The 12,771-nt window shown below is 35.0% G+C and overlaps 1 protein-coding gene and 1 pseudogene across 1 annotated transcript in view; one reads left to right on the top strand and one right to left on the bottom strand.

Moving 5' to 3' along the window:
- ANKRD31 (ankyrin repeat domain 31) overlaps positions 1-12,771 on the top strand; it is a 158,080-nt gene that overhangs the window by 6,120 nt on the left and 139,189 nt on the right. Inside the window, exons 2-3 of the mRNA XM_026498776.4 lie at positions 6,173-6,246; positions 11,643-11,749. Of these exons, the coding sequence (XP_026354561.1) occupies positions 6,173-6,246; positions 11,643-11,749 (181 nt within the window). The remainder of the gene's footprint in view (positions 1-6,172; positions 6,247-11,642; positions 11,750-12,771) is intronic.
- Positions 4,882-4,994, bottom strand: LOC113255400 (U6 spliceosomal RNA; annotated as a pseudogene).

Genomic DNA, 12,771 nt, shown 5'->3' with positions numbered 1-12,771 from the left:
ATGAAAGGGTGTGTAGTAAAAATCTTTTCATCCCTATCTCCTCAGCCACTCAGTCTTCTTTGCCACAGGCAACCAATATATTTGATTTTTTTGTCCTCCCAGAGATATTTTCTAAGATATGTATATATGTTCTCAAACATATATAAAATTGTTTTCTAAAAATAGAAGCACTCTGTGAAAGGGTTTGTGTATTTGTAATCTTAATAACTGAATTATTTGGGTTTATCTCATAATTAGAAAAACTTTTTTTCCTTCATAATGATAAAAAAATCCCTCCTTGGTTTCTTTTATACTTTTTCTTTCATTTTAAACATTTACATTTTGATTCATGTAGGATTTTTTCAGAGTACAGTGTGAAGTGTGGATCCAACGAAATTATTTTCCCAATGTCTCCTTCATTGTTCCAGTATTTTTTTGAAAAATCCTATATTTTTCTCTGATTTGAGATGCCACCTTTTTAATGTACTAAATTCTTATATGTATGTGAGTTTATTTAGGAGATTTTATTCTGTTCATTGGTTTATCATTTTATGTGCTAGTTTCACATTTTAAAAACATTTTATATCCAAAAATATTTTAATTTCCTGTAGGTTATTATCTCCTTACTGTTATTTTAAAACATTTTCCTGGCTGTTCTTATTTATTTTACCACATGAACTTTAGAATCAGTTGTCTAGTTCAGTGAAAAGTCTTGTTGGTACTTTTATTGGTATAAAGTTAAATTTATACATTTACTTATGGAAAATTAACATCGTTATGTTACTTTTTTCACTCTTTATTAAGGTGCAATCTACATACAGTGAAATTCATTCTTTTTAATGTACAATTCTGTGTGTTTCGATAAACACCTGCAGTTGTGTAATAACCATTACCACTATGAAGATATAGAACAGTCCCATTAGCTTCCACAATTCCTTCATGCCTTTTTTGTGTTATTTTTAGATTAAAAAAAAAACTTAAAAAAATTTAAAAAGTAAAATAATTCTGTCTTTTAGGGACATTAAGATGAATAGACTTTTTTACTTCTTTTTTTTAAGATTTTATTTATCTATCTTTTGGCTGGGGGGCGGCCGGGGGAGGGGGTCGTGGGGAGAACGAGCATGAGCACAAGCAAGGGGAGTGGCAGGCAGAAGGAGAAGCAGGCTCCCTGTGGGGCAAGGAGCCTGATGTGGGGCTCGATCCCAGGACCCTGGGATCATGACCTGAGCCAAAGGCAGACACTCAACTGACTGAGCCACCCAGGCATCCCTAGATTTTCTTACTTAGAAAAATGTGCTGTAGTAATGGTATTACCAATATTTGAATAATAAAATTTTCATTCCTTGGTAATGGCCAATAGTAATTGAGCCAAAAAAGATGCTTTTTCTCCTTATAGAAGGAGCCAGCATTCACTCTCACAGACCGTGTGTTAGATTACGGACTGGAGTCCTTTTCATTATTAGTTTTGCTGGTGCTTAGAACTATAAGGAGGTATGGGTGGTGTTGTTCTTGTTGTTGTTGTTGTTAATGGTGACTTATTTTTCTTAGTAACCTGTTCTTTCTTCGTAATGTATGTGAGATTATGTATGTGATGTATATTTGTGTTTGGGAATGGAAAATGAGATAGTTCTGTAAGTTTTCTTATTCTTCCCTCCCTTTTTTTCAAATTTCATAGTCATCTTTTGCTAAGCTTTTAAAACTGAGAATAGGAGTGCCTGGCTGGCTCAGTTGGAAGAGCATGTGACTCTTAATTTCAGGGTTATGAGTTCAAGCCCCGTGTTGGGTGTAGAGATTACTTAGATCAATAAATATTTTTAAAAAACTGGGTGAGAATCCACACAGTGGTATACTATGAATTAATAAAGAGGAATGAATAAAGTCTCTTTCCCCTAGACTGATCAACCTACTGGATTTATTGTTAAGGAAAAACAAAGTAAGTAAAGAGGTATATATAGAATGCTACTGCTTATGTAAGACTGGGCAAGGGCATGTATACTCCTATTGCTTATATTTTCAAAAACACATTGGAAGAATAAACCAGACAATTTTTAAAAATGGGAAGTGAGAGAACAGATGGGTGAAGAGACAAGATGAGGCAAGGCTAGACTTCTCTAAATAGATCTTGTTTTATACATTTATGGTTTACATAATTATAAAACAAAATTAAACCAACATGAAAAAACTTTCTAAAAAGCAAGATTAAACAGGTGAACCTAATTATTTATTGACTTGCTAGCATAATTACACCAAAAGAAACTAAGTGTCTTTTAAACATAGAATTAATCTATGCATGCCAGATAAGATATACTCCAAGGACATAAAGAACTGCAAAGTAACTTCAGTAATCATACTGTTAGTGATAATATTAATATTGTGGATTCTAAATATGATACGATATCTTATTCTGGGAAGCTAGGGAAGACTAGTAGTGTATTAGTTTGCTCAGGCTGCCATAAAAATACCACACACTGGATGGCTTAACCAACAAGTACATTTTCTTATGGTTCTGGAGGCTGGAAGTCCAAGATCAAAGTGGTGGCAGGCTAGAACAATACTTTACTCACATAGAGAAGAGACAAAACAAGATCAGCTTCAGTAGTAGGTATTGGCCCCCACGGCTAGCAGTCACTCTCTGCAGTTGATGCAGGGCCATTGGTCTGCACACACTTCTCTTGTGCCACAGAATGACTTCATCTTGTCCCCACAGAGGACATACATAGTAGTGGGGTTTTCCAGATAACATATGACACATATGCTTTCACAACAAAGGAGTACACCCAGGTCTGAAACTGGGAAAGGTATTCCCATACAAGGTAATAAGTCCAGCACAGGCTGGGAGGACTCTAAATCTTGATAAGAAAGTGTTCTGGGCCCAAGGCTGAAGGGGGGCTGAAAGACTATGCACAAGACTACCTTTCTCAACACATACTTTATTATCTCCTGTAGGAAATACACACATGCATTCCAGCCCCAGTTAACTTGAATCAGATCAAACTTCTAGCTCTAATAACCAGTTTATAGGAAATATTTGAGATAGAGGAACATGTTTAATGACATGCAGTTAGAAAATTCAAAATGTGGGAGACAGAAGGAGAAAAACCAGTCTAATTACTTCAACTATTAAATTGCAGGGGGGGTAATTTATATATTTAAAAAGATACTTAGATATAGCAACCAAATGCAATGTGGGCACCTTGTTTGGCTCTTGATTTGAACAAAACAACTAAAAAGAAATAGTTGGGGAATTGTGACTACAATCTGTTTAGTTTTCCTTTGCTGTAGAAAAGCTTAGTCCAAAACTTAGCAACTTCTAACAGTAAACATTTATTATCTTGTAGTTTCTGTGGGTCAGGAATTCAGGAGTGGCTTATCTGTGTCGTCAGGCTCACAGATGTACAAGGCTGCATTCATCTCTAGTTCTTTTTTTTTTTAATATTTTATTTATTTATTTGACAGAGACAGCCAGTGAAAGAGGGACACAAGCAGGGGGAGTGGGAGAGGAAGAAGCAGACTCATAGCGGAGGAGCCTGATGTGGGGTTCGAACCCATAACGCCAGGATCACGCCCTGAGCCAAAGGCAGACGCTTAATCGCTGTGCCACCCAGGCGCCCCTCATCTAGTCTTTGTCATCATGGTCCTTCTCCTCCTCCTCCTCCTCCTCCTGCTTCTTCTTCCTCTTCCTCCTCCTCCAGATTTTATTTATTTATTTGAGAGACAGAGCATGAGTGGGGTGAGACGCAGAGGGAGAAGCAAACTCCCCGCTGAGCAGGGAGCCCAGTATGGAGCTCAGGACTCCAGGATCATGACCTGAGCAGAAGGCAGACGCTTAACCTACTGACCCACCCCAGCGGCCCTCTGGTCTTGAGAAGGATTCACTTCCTGCATAGTGCTTGTTAAGATTCAATTCTCTCTGATGGTTGACTGGAGGGTTCCCTTGGTTTCTTGGCACATGGGATTCTCCACAGAGAGTTTCACAGCATGGCAAGCTAACTTCCATGAGAGGGAAGAGAATAAGAGAGGGAAAGCAACATGAAAGCCAGTGTGTTTCTCAGAAGTAACATCCTAACATGTTTGCCATATTCTTTTCATTAGAGGATCCAGACTTTACTCAAGAGAGGGGTTCACATAAGGGCATAAATACCAGGAGCCATTTCAGAGGCTGTTTACTAAAGACTGTAAATTCAGTAATATTAAAGAATTACTGGCTTTTTAGAAGTGTGATAATTATGGTTTTTAAAGGTGTAGTTATTATAGTATTGTTTTGAAAAGTATCCTTATCTTTTAGAGTTGCATATTGGCATAAGATGTCCAGGACATATTTCAGAATAATCTAGTGAGGGACTGGCAGGAGCAGAGAGGATGGCAGAAGGATTATAGAAGAAATAAGACTGTCTGTGTACTGGTAATTGATGAGCCTAGCCGATAAGTATACTATCGTCTCTTTTGTTGTTGTTGTTTGTAATTTTCCTTAAAAAAGTGAAAAGCAGAATGAACAAGTAGGGAAACAAAAGAACCCAGTTAGTACCAAATCATATATTCATGCCTTAGTACATAGTTTTATTCTGAAAAGTTTTTTTTAATTTCATTTTTTATCATCGTAAAAAATATATATTATAAAATTTACCATTGTAACCATTTTTAAGTATACAGCCCAGTGGTATTAAGTACATTCACATTGTTGTGCACCCATCAGCACTATCTGACTTTAGAACTTTTTCATTTTCCCAAACACTTTGCACGCATTAAACACTGACTCCTCATTCCTCCCTGCTCCCAGTCCCTGGCAACACCATTCTACTTTTGATCACTATGGCTCTGACTACTTTAGCTATGTCATATAAGTGGAATCATATAATATTTATCCATTTGTGTCTGGTTCATTCACTTAGCATAATTCTTTTTTTAAATATGGAATGCTTCATGAATGTGTGTGTCATCCTTGCACTGGGGCCATGCTAATCTTCTCTGTATCATTCCAATTCGTATTTTAGTATATGTGCTGCCGAAGCAAGCACTGGTGCGTTTTTAAGGTCTGTCTATGTTAGAGCATGTATCAGTATTACCTTCCTTTTTAAGGCTGGATAATACTCCATTTCAGGTATATACTGCGTTTTGTTTATTCACTTATCTGTTGATGAACACTTGGGTTGCTTCCGCCTCTTGGCTCCTGTGAATAATGCTTCTCTGAACAGGAGTGTACAAATATCTTTTCAAATCCCTGCTTTCAGTTACTTTGTGTACATACCCAGAAATGGAATTACTAGATCAAATGGTGGTTAAAGATCTCTTTTTTGATGAACGACCATACTGTTTTCCACAGTGGTTATACTATTTTAAATTCCCACCAGCAATGCACAGGAGTTCCAATTTCTCCATATCCTTGCCACTACTTGTTATTTTCTGTTTTGTTTTTTTAATCATAACCTAATGGATGTGATGTGATATCTCACTGTGGTTTTGATGTGCATTTTCCTAATATTTAGTCGTGTTGAGCATCTTTTTGTGTTCTTGGTAGTCATTTGTACGTCGTCTTTGGATAAATTTCTTTTCAAGTCCTTTGCCTGTTTTTGAAATCTGTAGGGTTTTTTTTTTTTTTTTTAAAGAGAAAAGATAAAACACTTAAATCTGCCTACAAGCATAGTGGCATATCATTACTATTTTTTAGTTTTGTATTTGTCACTGAATTTGAAGCTTCTTGAGGGGATGGACTGTATGTCTTCTCTCTGTTACCTTAGTATTGCTTAGAAGATAGTAAGAAGTGAATCCAAAAACTGAAAGAACTCTATCATTTTTATTCTGAAAATACACACTCAGATTCAGTCCTGGGATTTTAATCTCAAATTCTCTGTGGTATAGAGAAATGTGAAGGAGAAAACCTACCAGCACTGTTCCCTCAAATCATCTCATTTCGTCTCTGTTCAGAAACTATATTGATATTCGTTCCTTACTCCCAACTATTCAGAAATAACAGGGTATTATAAAAATGAACTTGGCCATATGAATAAGTCTGTATTTTTCATTTTATATAAGTCTTTAATTAAAGGGTACACATCTGAAAAAATATTTTGGTGTAGATATTAATAGTGTGGTGCAACTAAGAATTTTTAGCAAGTTTAGGTATAATAAAAAATTGTGGTTAAATTGTTAGTCTGTGTTTAGGAAACATAATCTAATCTCTTTTGGTATTTGAAAGGTTGCTCTTTGATGAAGACACATCTCTTAGATCTGAGTTCAGTCTCCATCCTGGTATAAGTGGAATGTACAAAGGTGAGAAATAATTTTTTTTCACTAAGTAGTCCCTTTAATTTGCTAAGTGTTATTATTCTTTCAACTTCTCCTTTTATAGTTAGTTTTGTTTTTAACTTTACACAGGATTAGTTTCTTATACTTATCTGTAAGAGACCCTCAGGTCTATTAATATTAAGGTCTATGACTATAAGGATGGTAAGGGGAATTATAACTTCTGGAAGATGTTTATGACTCCTAGAGAGGGCTTCAGAGATATGCAAGTGACACCCAGATAGCTCTTCTCCTTGCAAAAATTTCCAGCTTAACCCTAGAACTTGTTTATTTGCATAAGTGAATAGTACTTTTTAATAACCAGTCTGATTATTTCAGTCTGAAATACCAAATATCCTTGGTATATTCATATATATTTAATTTTTTAAATTTGAGTATAGTTGACACATGATGTTACATTAGCTTCAGGTGTATATCATAGTGATTTAACTTTATGGGTTATGCTAGGCTCACCACAGTTTTAGCTACCATCTGTCACATACATTGTTATTATAGTATTATTGACTATATTCCCTATGCTATGCTTTTTGTTACTGTAACTTACTTATTCCATAACTGGAAACCTGTATCTTCCACTACCTTTTACCCATTTTGTCCATTCTCCCAATCCCTGTACCCTCTGGCAACTGGTGCCCTCAGTTTGTTCTCTGTATTTATAGGTCTAGTTCAGCTTTTTTTGTTTGTTTGTGAATTCGTTTGTTTTGTTTTTTAGATTCCCTGTATGAGTGAAACCATATGGTATTTGTCTTTCTTATTGTGGCTTATTATACACTAATAACAAAGTAGCAGAAAGAGAAATTGAGAAAATGATCCCATTTATAATTGTAGCAAAAAGAATAAAACACCTAGGAGTAAACTTAACCAAGGAGGTGAAAGACTTGTATTCTGGAAATTATGAAATACTGATGAAAGAAATTGGAGATGACACAAATAGAAAGAAATTCCATGATCAGGGGTAGGAAGAATTAATATTGTTAAAATGCCCATATCAGGGGTGCCTGGGTGGCTCAGTCATTAAGTGTTTGCCTTCGGCTTAGGTCATGATCCCAGGGTCCTGGGATCGAGCCCCGCGTCGGGCTCCCTGCTCAGCGGGAAGCCTGCTTCTCCCTCTTCCACTCCCCCTGCTGGTGTTCCCTCTTTCTCTGTGTCTCTCTGTCCAATAAATAAATAAAATCTTTAAAAATAAATAAAATGCCGGTATCACGCAAAACAATTTACAGATTCAGTGAATGCTTATCAAAATACCAACATTTTTTACAGAACTAGAAGAAATACTAAAATACATATAGAACCACAAAAGAGCCCTGAATAGCCAAAGCAGTCTTGAGAAAGAACAAAGCTGGAAGTGTCACAATCCCAGATTTCAAGATATACTACAAAGCTGTAGTAATCAAAACAGTATGGTACTGGCACAAAAGATTGATGGAACAGAATAGAGAACCCAGAAATAAACCCACACTTATAGGATCAGTTGATCTATGATAAATTAGGCCAAGAATATACAATGGGAAAAATACAGTCTTTTCAAAAATGGTGCTGGGAGAACTGGGCAGCTACAAGCAAAAGAATGCAATTTCTTATACCATACATGAAAATAAACTCAAATGGATTAAAGACTTAACTGTAAGACCTGAAACCATAAAAACCCTAGAAGAGAACACAGGCAGTAATTTTTCTGATATCAGCCCTAGTAACATTTTTCTAGCTAGATATGTCTCCAAAGGCAAGGGAAACAAAAGCAAAAATAAGCTATTGGAACTACATCAAAATAAACTTTTATACAGTAAAGGAAATCATCAACATAATGAAAGGCAGCCTACTGAATGGGAGAAGATATTTGCAAATGATAGATCTGATAAGGGGTTAATTTAAAAATGTATAAAGAACTCAATACCTAAAACAACTCAATACCTAAAAAACAAACAATCCAAGTAAAAAATGGGCAGAGGACCCAAATGACATTTTTTTTTTTAAAGACATGCAGATGGCCAACAGATGTATGAAAAGATGCTCAATATCACTAAGTGTCAGGGAAATGCAAATCAGAACCGCAAAGAGTTACCACCTTAGATCTGTCAGAATGGCTAAAATCAAAAAGACAAGAAATAAGAAGTGTTGGTGAGGATATGAAGAAAAAGGAACCTTTGTGCCCTGATGGTGGTAATGTAAATTGGTACAACTGAAATAGAAAACAGTGTGGAGGTTCCTCAGAAAATTAAAAATAGTAATACCATATGATCCAATAATTCCACTGCTTGGTATTTACCCAAAGAAAATGAAAACACTAATTCAAAAAAATATATGCACTCTTAGGTTATTGCAACATTATTTACAATAGTCAGGATATGGAAGTAACCTAAGTGTTCATTGATAGATAAATGGATAAAAAAAGATGTGATGTGTGTGTGTGTGTGTGTGTGTGTGTGTGTGTGTGTAGTGGAATAGTACACAGCCATGAAAAAAGATGAGATCATGTCATTTACAACAGCATGTATGGACCTAGAGGGTATTATGCTAAATGAAAGAAGTCAGACTGAAATGATTTTGCTGATATGTGGTACATACATTTTTTTAAAGTACCTTTTACTTACCAATTTTCTATACATCGTGGGTCCACTTCTAGGTCATTTTAAATGCTTCTAGAAAAATGTATCACTGATCATCACAGTTCAAAAAGATCAATTTTACATAGCTGTTTAAGGGGTACATTATTTCTTTTATGCTTTCTTCTTATGAGCCATTTTTTATTTTCAAGGATGTCTGAAAATAGGTATGGAAAAAAAGAAACACTTCTTAAGCACCACAAAGATCTTTTATATATAGTTCACAGAATCTTTTCACTGTACATAATCTCACTTGGTACTCCAATGGCAAGTTGCAGTTTCATCTGGGAGGGATTTTTCCTACGTGTAGTTGGAAGAGGCAATGTGCAATAGTAGTCTCCAGAACTTGCTCTTATGTTATATAAAGTACCACGAGGAAGAAGTTAGAGGTATGTTTTAATATTCCAACCAAGTTTTTTCTTTGCTTTCCTTCTTTTTCTTTCCTTTTCCAAATTGATGGACTTTTATTATTTTTGCTAATTATTAAAAAAATAAAAATTTTCTAAATGCAAAATTATATAATGTAGGAAGGGTAAGGTCCCACCCCCTACTCTTCCCTGCAATTGCACTCCCAACAATTGCCAGTGTTTAGTATTTATGTATTTTTCTAGACTTCTGTATGCCAATATGAATATCTTTTTTCATAATTGGTATTGTGTTAAATATATTTCTCTCCTTGTTATATTGATCTTCCTCAACCTTTTAAATTGCTACATGTTATTCTGTATGAATGTACCCTTATTTAATGAATTGATAATATTTTTGGTATTTCTCAATACTGTAATAAATGTGAATATTCTAATATTTACACCTTTGCCTCCTTTTCTGATTATTTCCTTAGTATAACTAGCTAAAATTAGATTTGTTTTTAAAGGATAGACAGATGTCAGATCTTGACACATACTACCCCTAAAAAAGATGGCTTTTTCCTTTAGATCCAACAAAGGATATATTCAGGCTTTGCCAAACTGCCAAATAAAAAATATCTAATTATTTTAATTTGCATTTTTTAAGAATACTAAGGTTAGGCATATTTTAATATTAACTATTCATAGTTTTTGTGTATGTGAATTGCCTTATATGTCTCCTAAATTATTCTCATTTTATTATTGATTTATAAAACCATTTATATATTAAAGATGGTGAAACTTTGTCATGTATACGTTGCGAATAGTTTCACTCAGCTTCCTAGTTAACTTCTAATGTTATTCATGATACTTTTTGTATGCAAAAATTGTAAGGTTTATTTATTTCAAAGATTTTATTTATTTGAGAGAGAGAGCAAGAGCGCAGGGGGTGGGGGTGCGGGAGAAGGGGCAGAGGGAGTGGGAGAAGCAGACTCCCTGCTGGGCAGGGAGCCCCATATAGGTAGGGATCGATCCCAGGACCCTGAGATTGTGACCTGAGCCAAAGGCAGACGCTTAACCAACTGAGCTACCCAGGTGCCCTTAAGTTTTTATAAGTAAAACCTCTGTCAGTCTTTTCTTCTGGGGTTTCTTGATTTTTTCAAACTTGGAAATATTTTACCTACCACAAGACCATTAAAGTTTTTCTTTTATCTTTATTTATATTTATTATATTTATTCATCTTGTTGTCACTGTTTAAAATACCATTATTATTTTATATTAAATTCTCAGATACGTGTAAGTCTATTGTCCACTTCTTGTTTCATTGTTCTACTTGACTATATTTAGTAATGTGCCATCACTACTGTATTTTATCAACCTTAGCTTTTAGTACATTTCTTTATCTGGTAGGGAAGATAATCCTCCTACACAGAGTAACTGGCTATAGCATTCATTTTGAGATTCTTTGGTACAAATCTCAGTGAAGTATGAGACTACCCATTGTGATCATACCCTTTTCTGTCTTTGGTTGGTGGGATTTGCTCTGAGTTGGGTGGTTTTCTGAGATTCTCACAGAAGAAATCCATATAGTTATTTCTGAAGGAGCTGCCCCTTTCCCCATGTAGAGTGACATGCTGTTTACCAGTGTTTGGTTTCCCTTTAATCCGTTCTCATCTTCTGATCTGTAGTGGGTGTATTTCCTTTTTTCTCATTGTTGCTTCAGATTTTCTTTTAAAAAAATTAAAAAACAACAACAACTAATTTCTTTGGATTCTTTTTAGGAATTGGGAAGGGAAGAAAAGTTAAAATATGAGCTTGCTTTCCCATCTAAAAAACAGACTCTGGGGGCACCTGGGTAGCTCAGTCGTTAAGCATCTGCCTTTGGCCCAGCGCGTGATGCCAGGGTCCTGGGATTGAGCCCTGCATCCGGCTCCCTGCTCCACTGGGAGCCTGCTTCTTCCTCTCCCACTCCCCCTGCTTGTGTTCCCTCTCGCTAGCTGTCTCTCTGTCAAATAAATAAATAAAATCTTTAAAAAAAACCCAAAAAACCACAGACTTTGTTTTTGGATTATATACTAGCATTATGAGTTTTTAAAAATATCCTCACATAGAATTAAAAAAGAAGAAAGAATTCCCTCTAGGGGGGTTTAAGTCTCTATATTGTCTCTGTGTATCCTTTGCGTTCATTCAACCTGAAACAGATATCAAGTATTGTTTTATTCCAGTGTAGTATATGTGTCTCTTTGAAATTAATAACTTAAAAACTTTGATATATAGAAGTGGCAATTAGGAAATTATAGTTTACAAAATAATTCTAAATGACATTTTGTAGTTTCTGTAAAATGATGGAGTTATTGTCAATGCAGAGTGATAAAAATGTTGGAAGTAATTTATGATTATATTTCATTCTAGGCACACCTTCTCCAGAGATTAAACTTGCGTCCAAATTCAGAGAGGATCCACAAGAGCAAAAGAGTAAAAATAAGATAATGCCTCTTAATGAGAATGTAGTCTTACAGGTATGTAGCATATTGATTAAATACATACTTATTAAAAATCGGAAATGCTATTTCAAAGAGTGGCAAATTACTAATGATTAATTCTTTTTGTCTGTTATTTTCTTTCTTTCTTCTCTTACTCTGTTTTTACCCTTTCTTAGCTAGTCAGTTCTGTTTCTTGGTTGCAGCTTTGGTGAAAGGCAGTTGTTTTAAACGGGGGTGTTTAAAATATTTCATTTCTTCCTTTTTCCTTTCCTTTTTTCTCTTTTAGGTAGAGAGGTGGAAGTGAGAAAAACAGAAGGTTAAAACAGAATATAATTGTTATGATTTTCATCTCCATTGTCTGTTAGAGATCACTTTAAATTTGTGAAGAAAATGTTAGTCTGCGTGGTATAATTTGAGATATGGGCTCCTGAAAGTCCCTTCTATTATCTTACATGTGTGTGAGTGCATGTGTATGTGTACACACTTACATACTCAAATTTTTGTTTCTTTTTAATGCAGTTGCCCTGGGGAAAGATTAGGAGTGATTTAGTTAGCACCATGGTATAAATAAGTCAGCTAACCAGAGATACTTACAGAGTCTTAAGGAAGTAAGGGAAGATAGATACATTTTTTCCTCTGAGGATAAAAAGTAACATTTTTATTGATTGTTTTGAAATAAAATGTTTATTCACACACATATGTTTTTATGAAAGAAGATGGTTAATTTTACACAGATTCAAGACTTCAGGGAAAAATTGCATAGTTTCCTTTTTAGAATAAGACAACTCAGCTCTCTTTTTATTATACTTGAAACATTCTCATCAGAGAGATACTATATCTTGAATCTCAAATTTGGTTTTTTTTAATTGAAGAATAATTGGCATACCGTATTGTATTAGCTTCAGGTGTATAACATAATGATTTGATGTTTACATATTATCAGATGGTCAGCATAGTAAGTTTAGTTACCAGCAGTCACCATACAAAGTTGTGACAATATTATTGATTATATTCCCTATGCTGTACATTATATCCCCATATCTCATTTATTTTATAAC

The sequence above is a fragment of the Ursus arctos genome, unplaced genomic scaffold (genome assembly GCF_023065955.2).
Source record: "Ursus arctos isolate Adak ecotype North America unplaced genomic scaffold, UrsArc2.0 scaffold_5, whole genome shotgun sequence".
In the NCBI taxonomy this organism is placed as follows: Eukaryota; Metazoa; Chordata; class Mammalia; order Carnivora; family Ursidae; genus Ursus; species Ursus arctos.
Note: the sequence above shows the minus strand (reverse complement) of the source record. Positions and strands in the feature narration are given on the sequence as shown.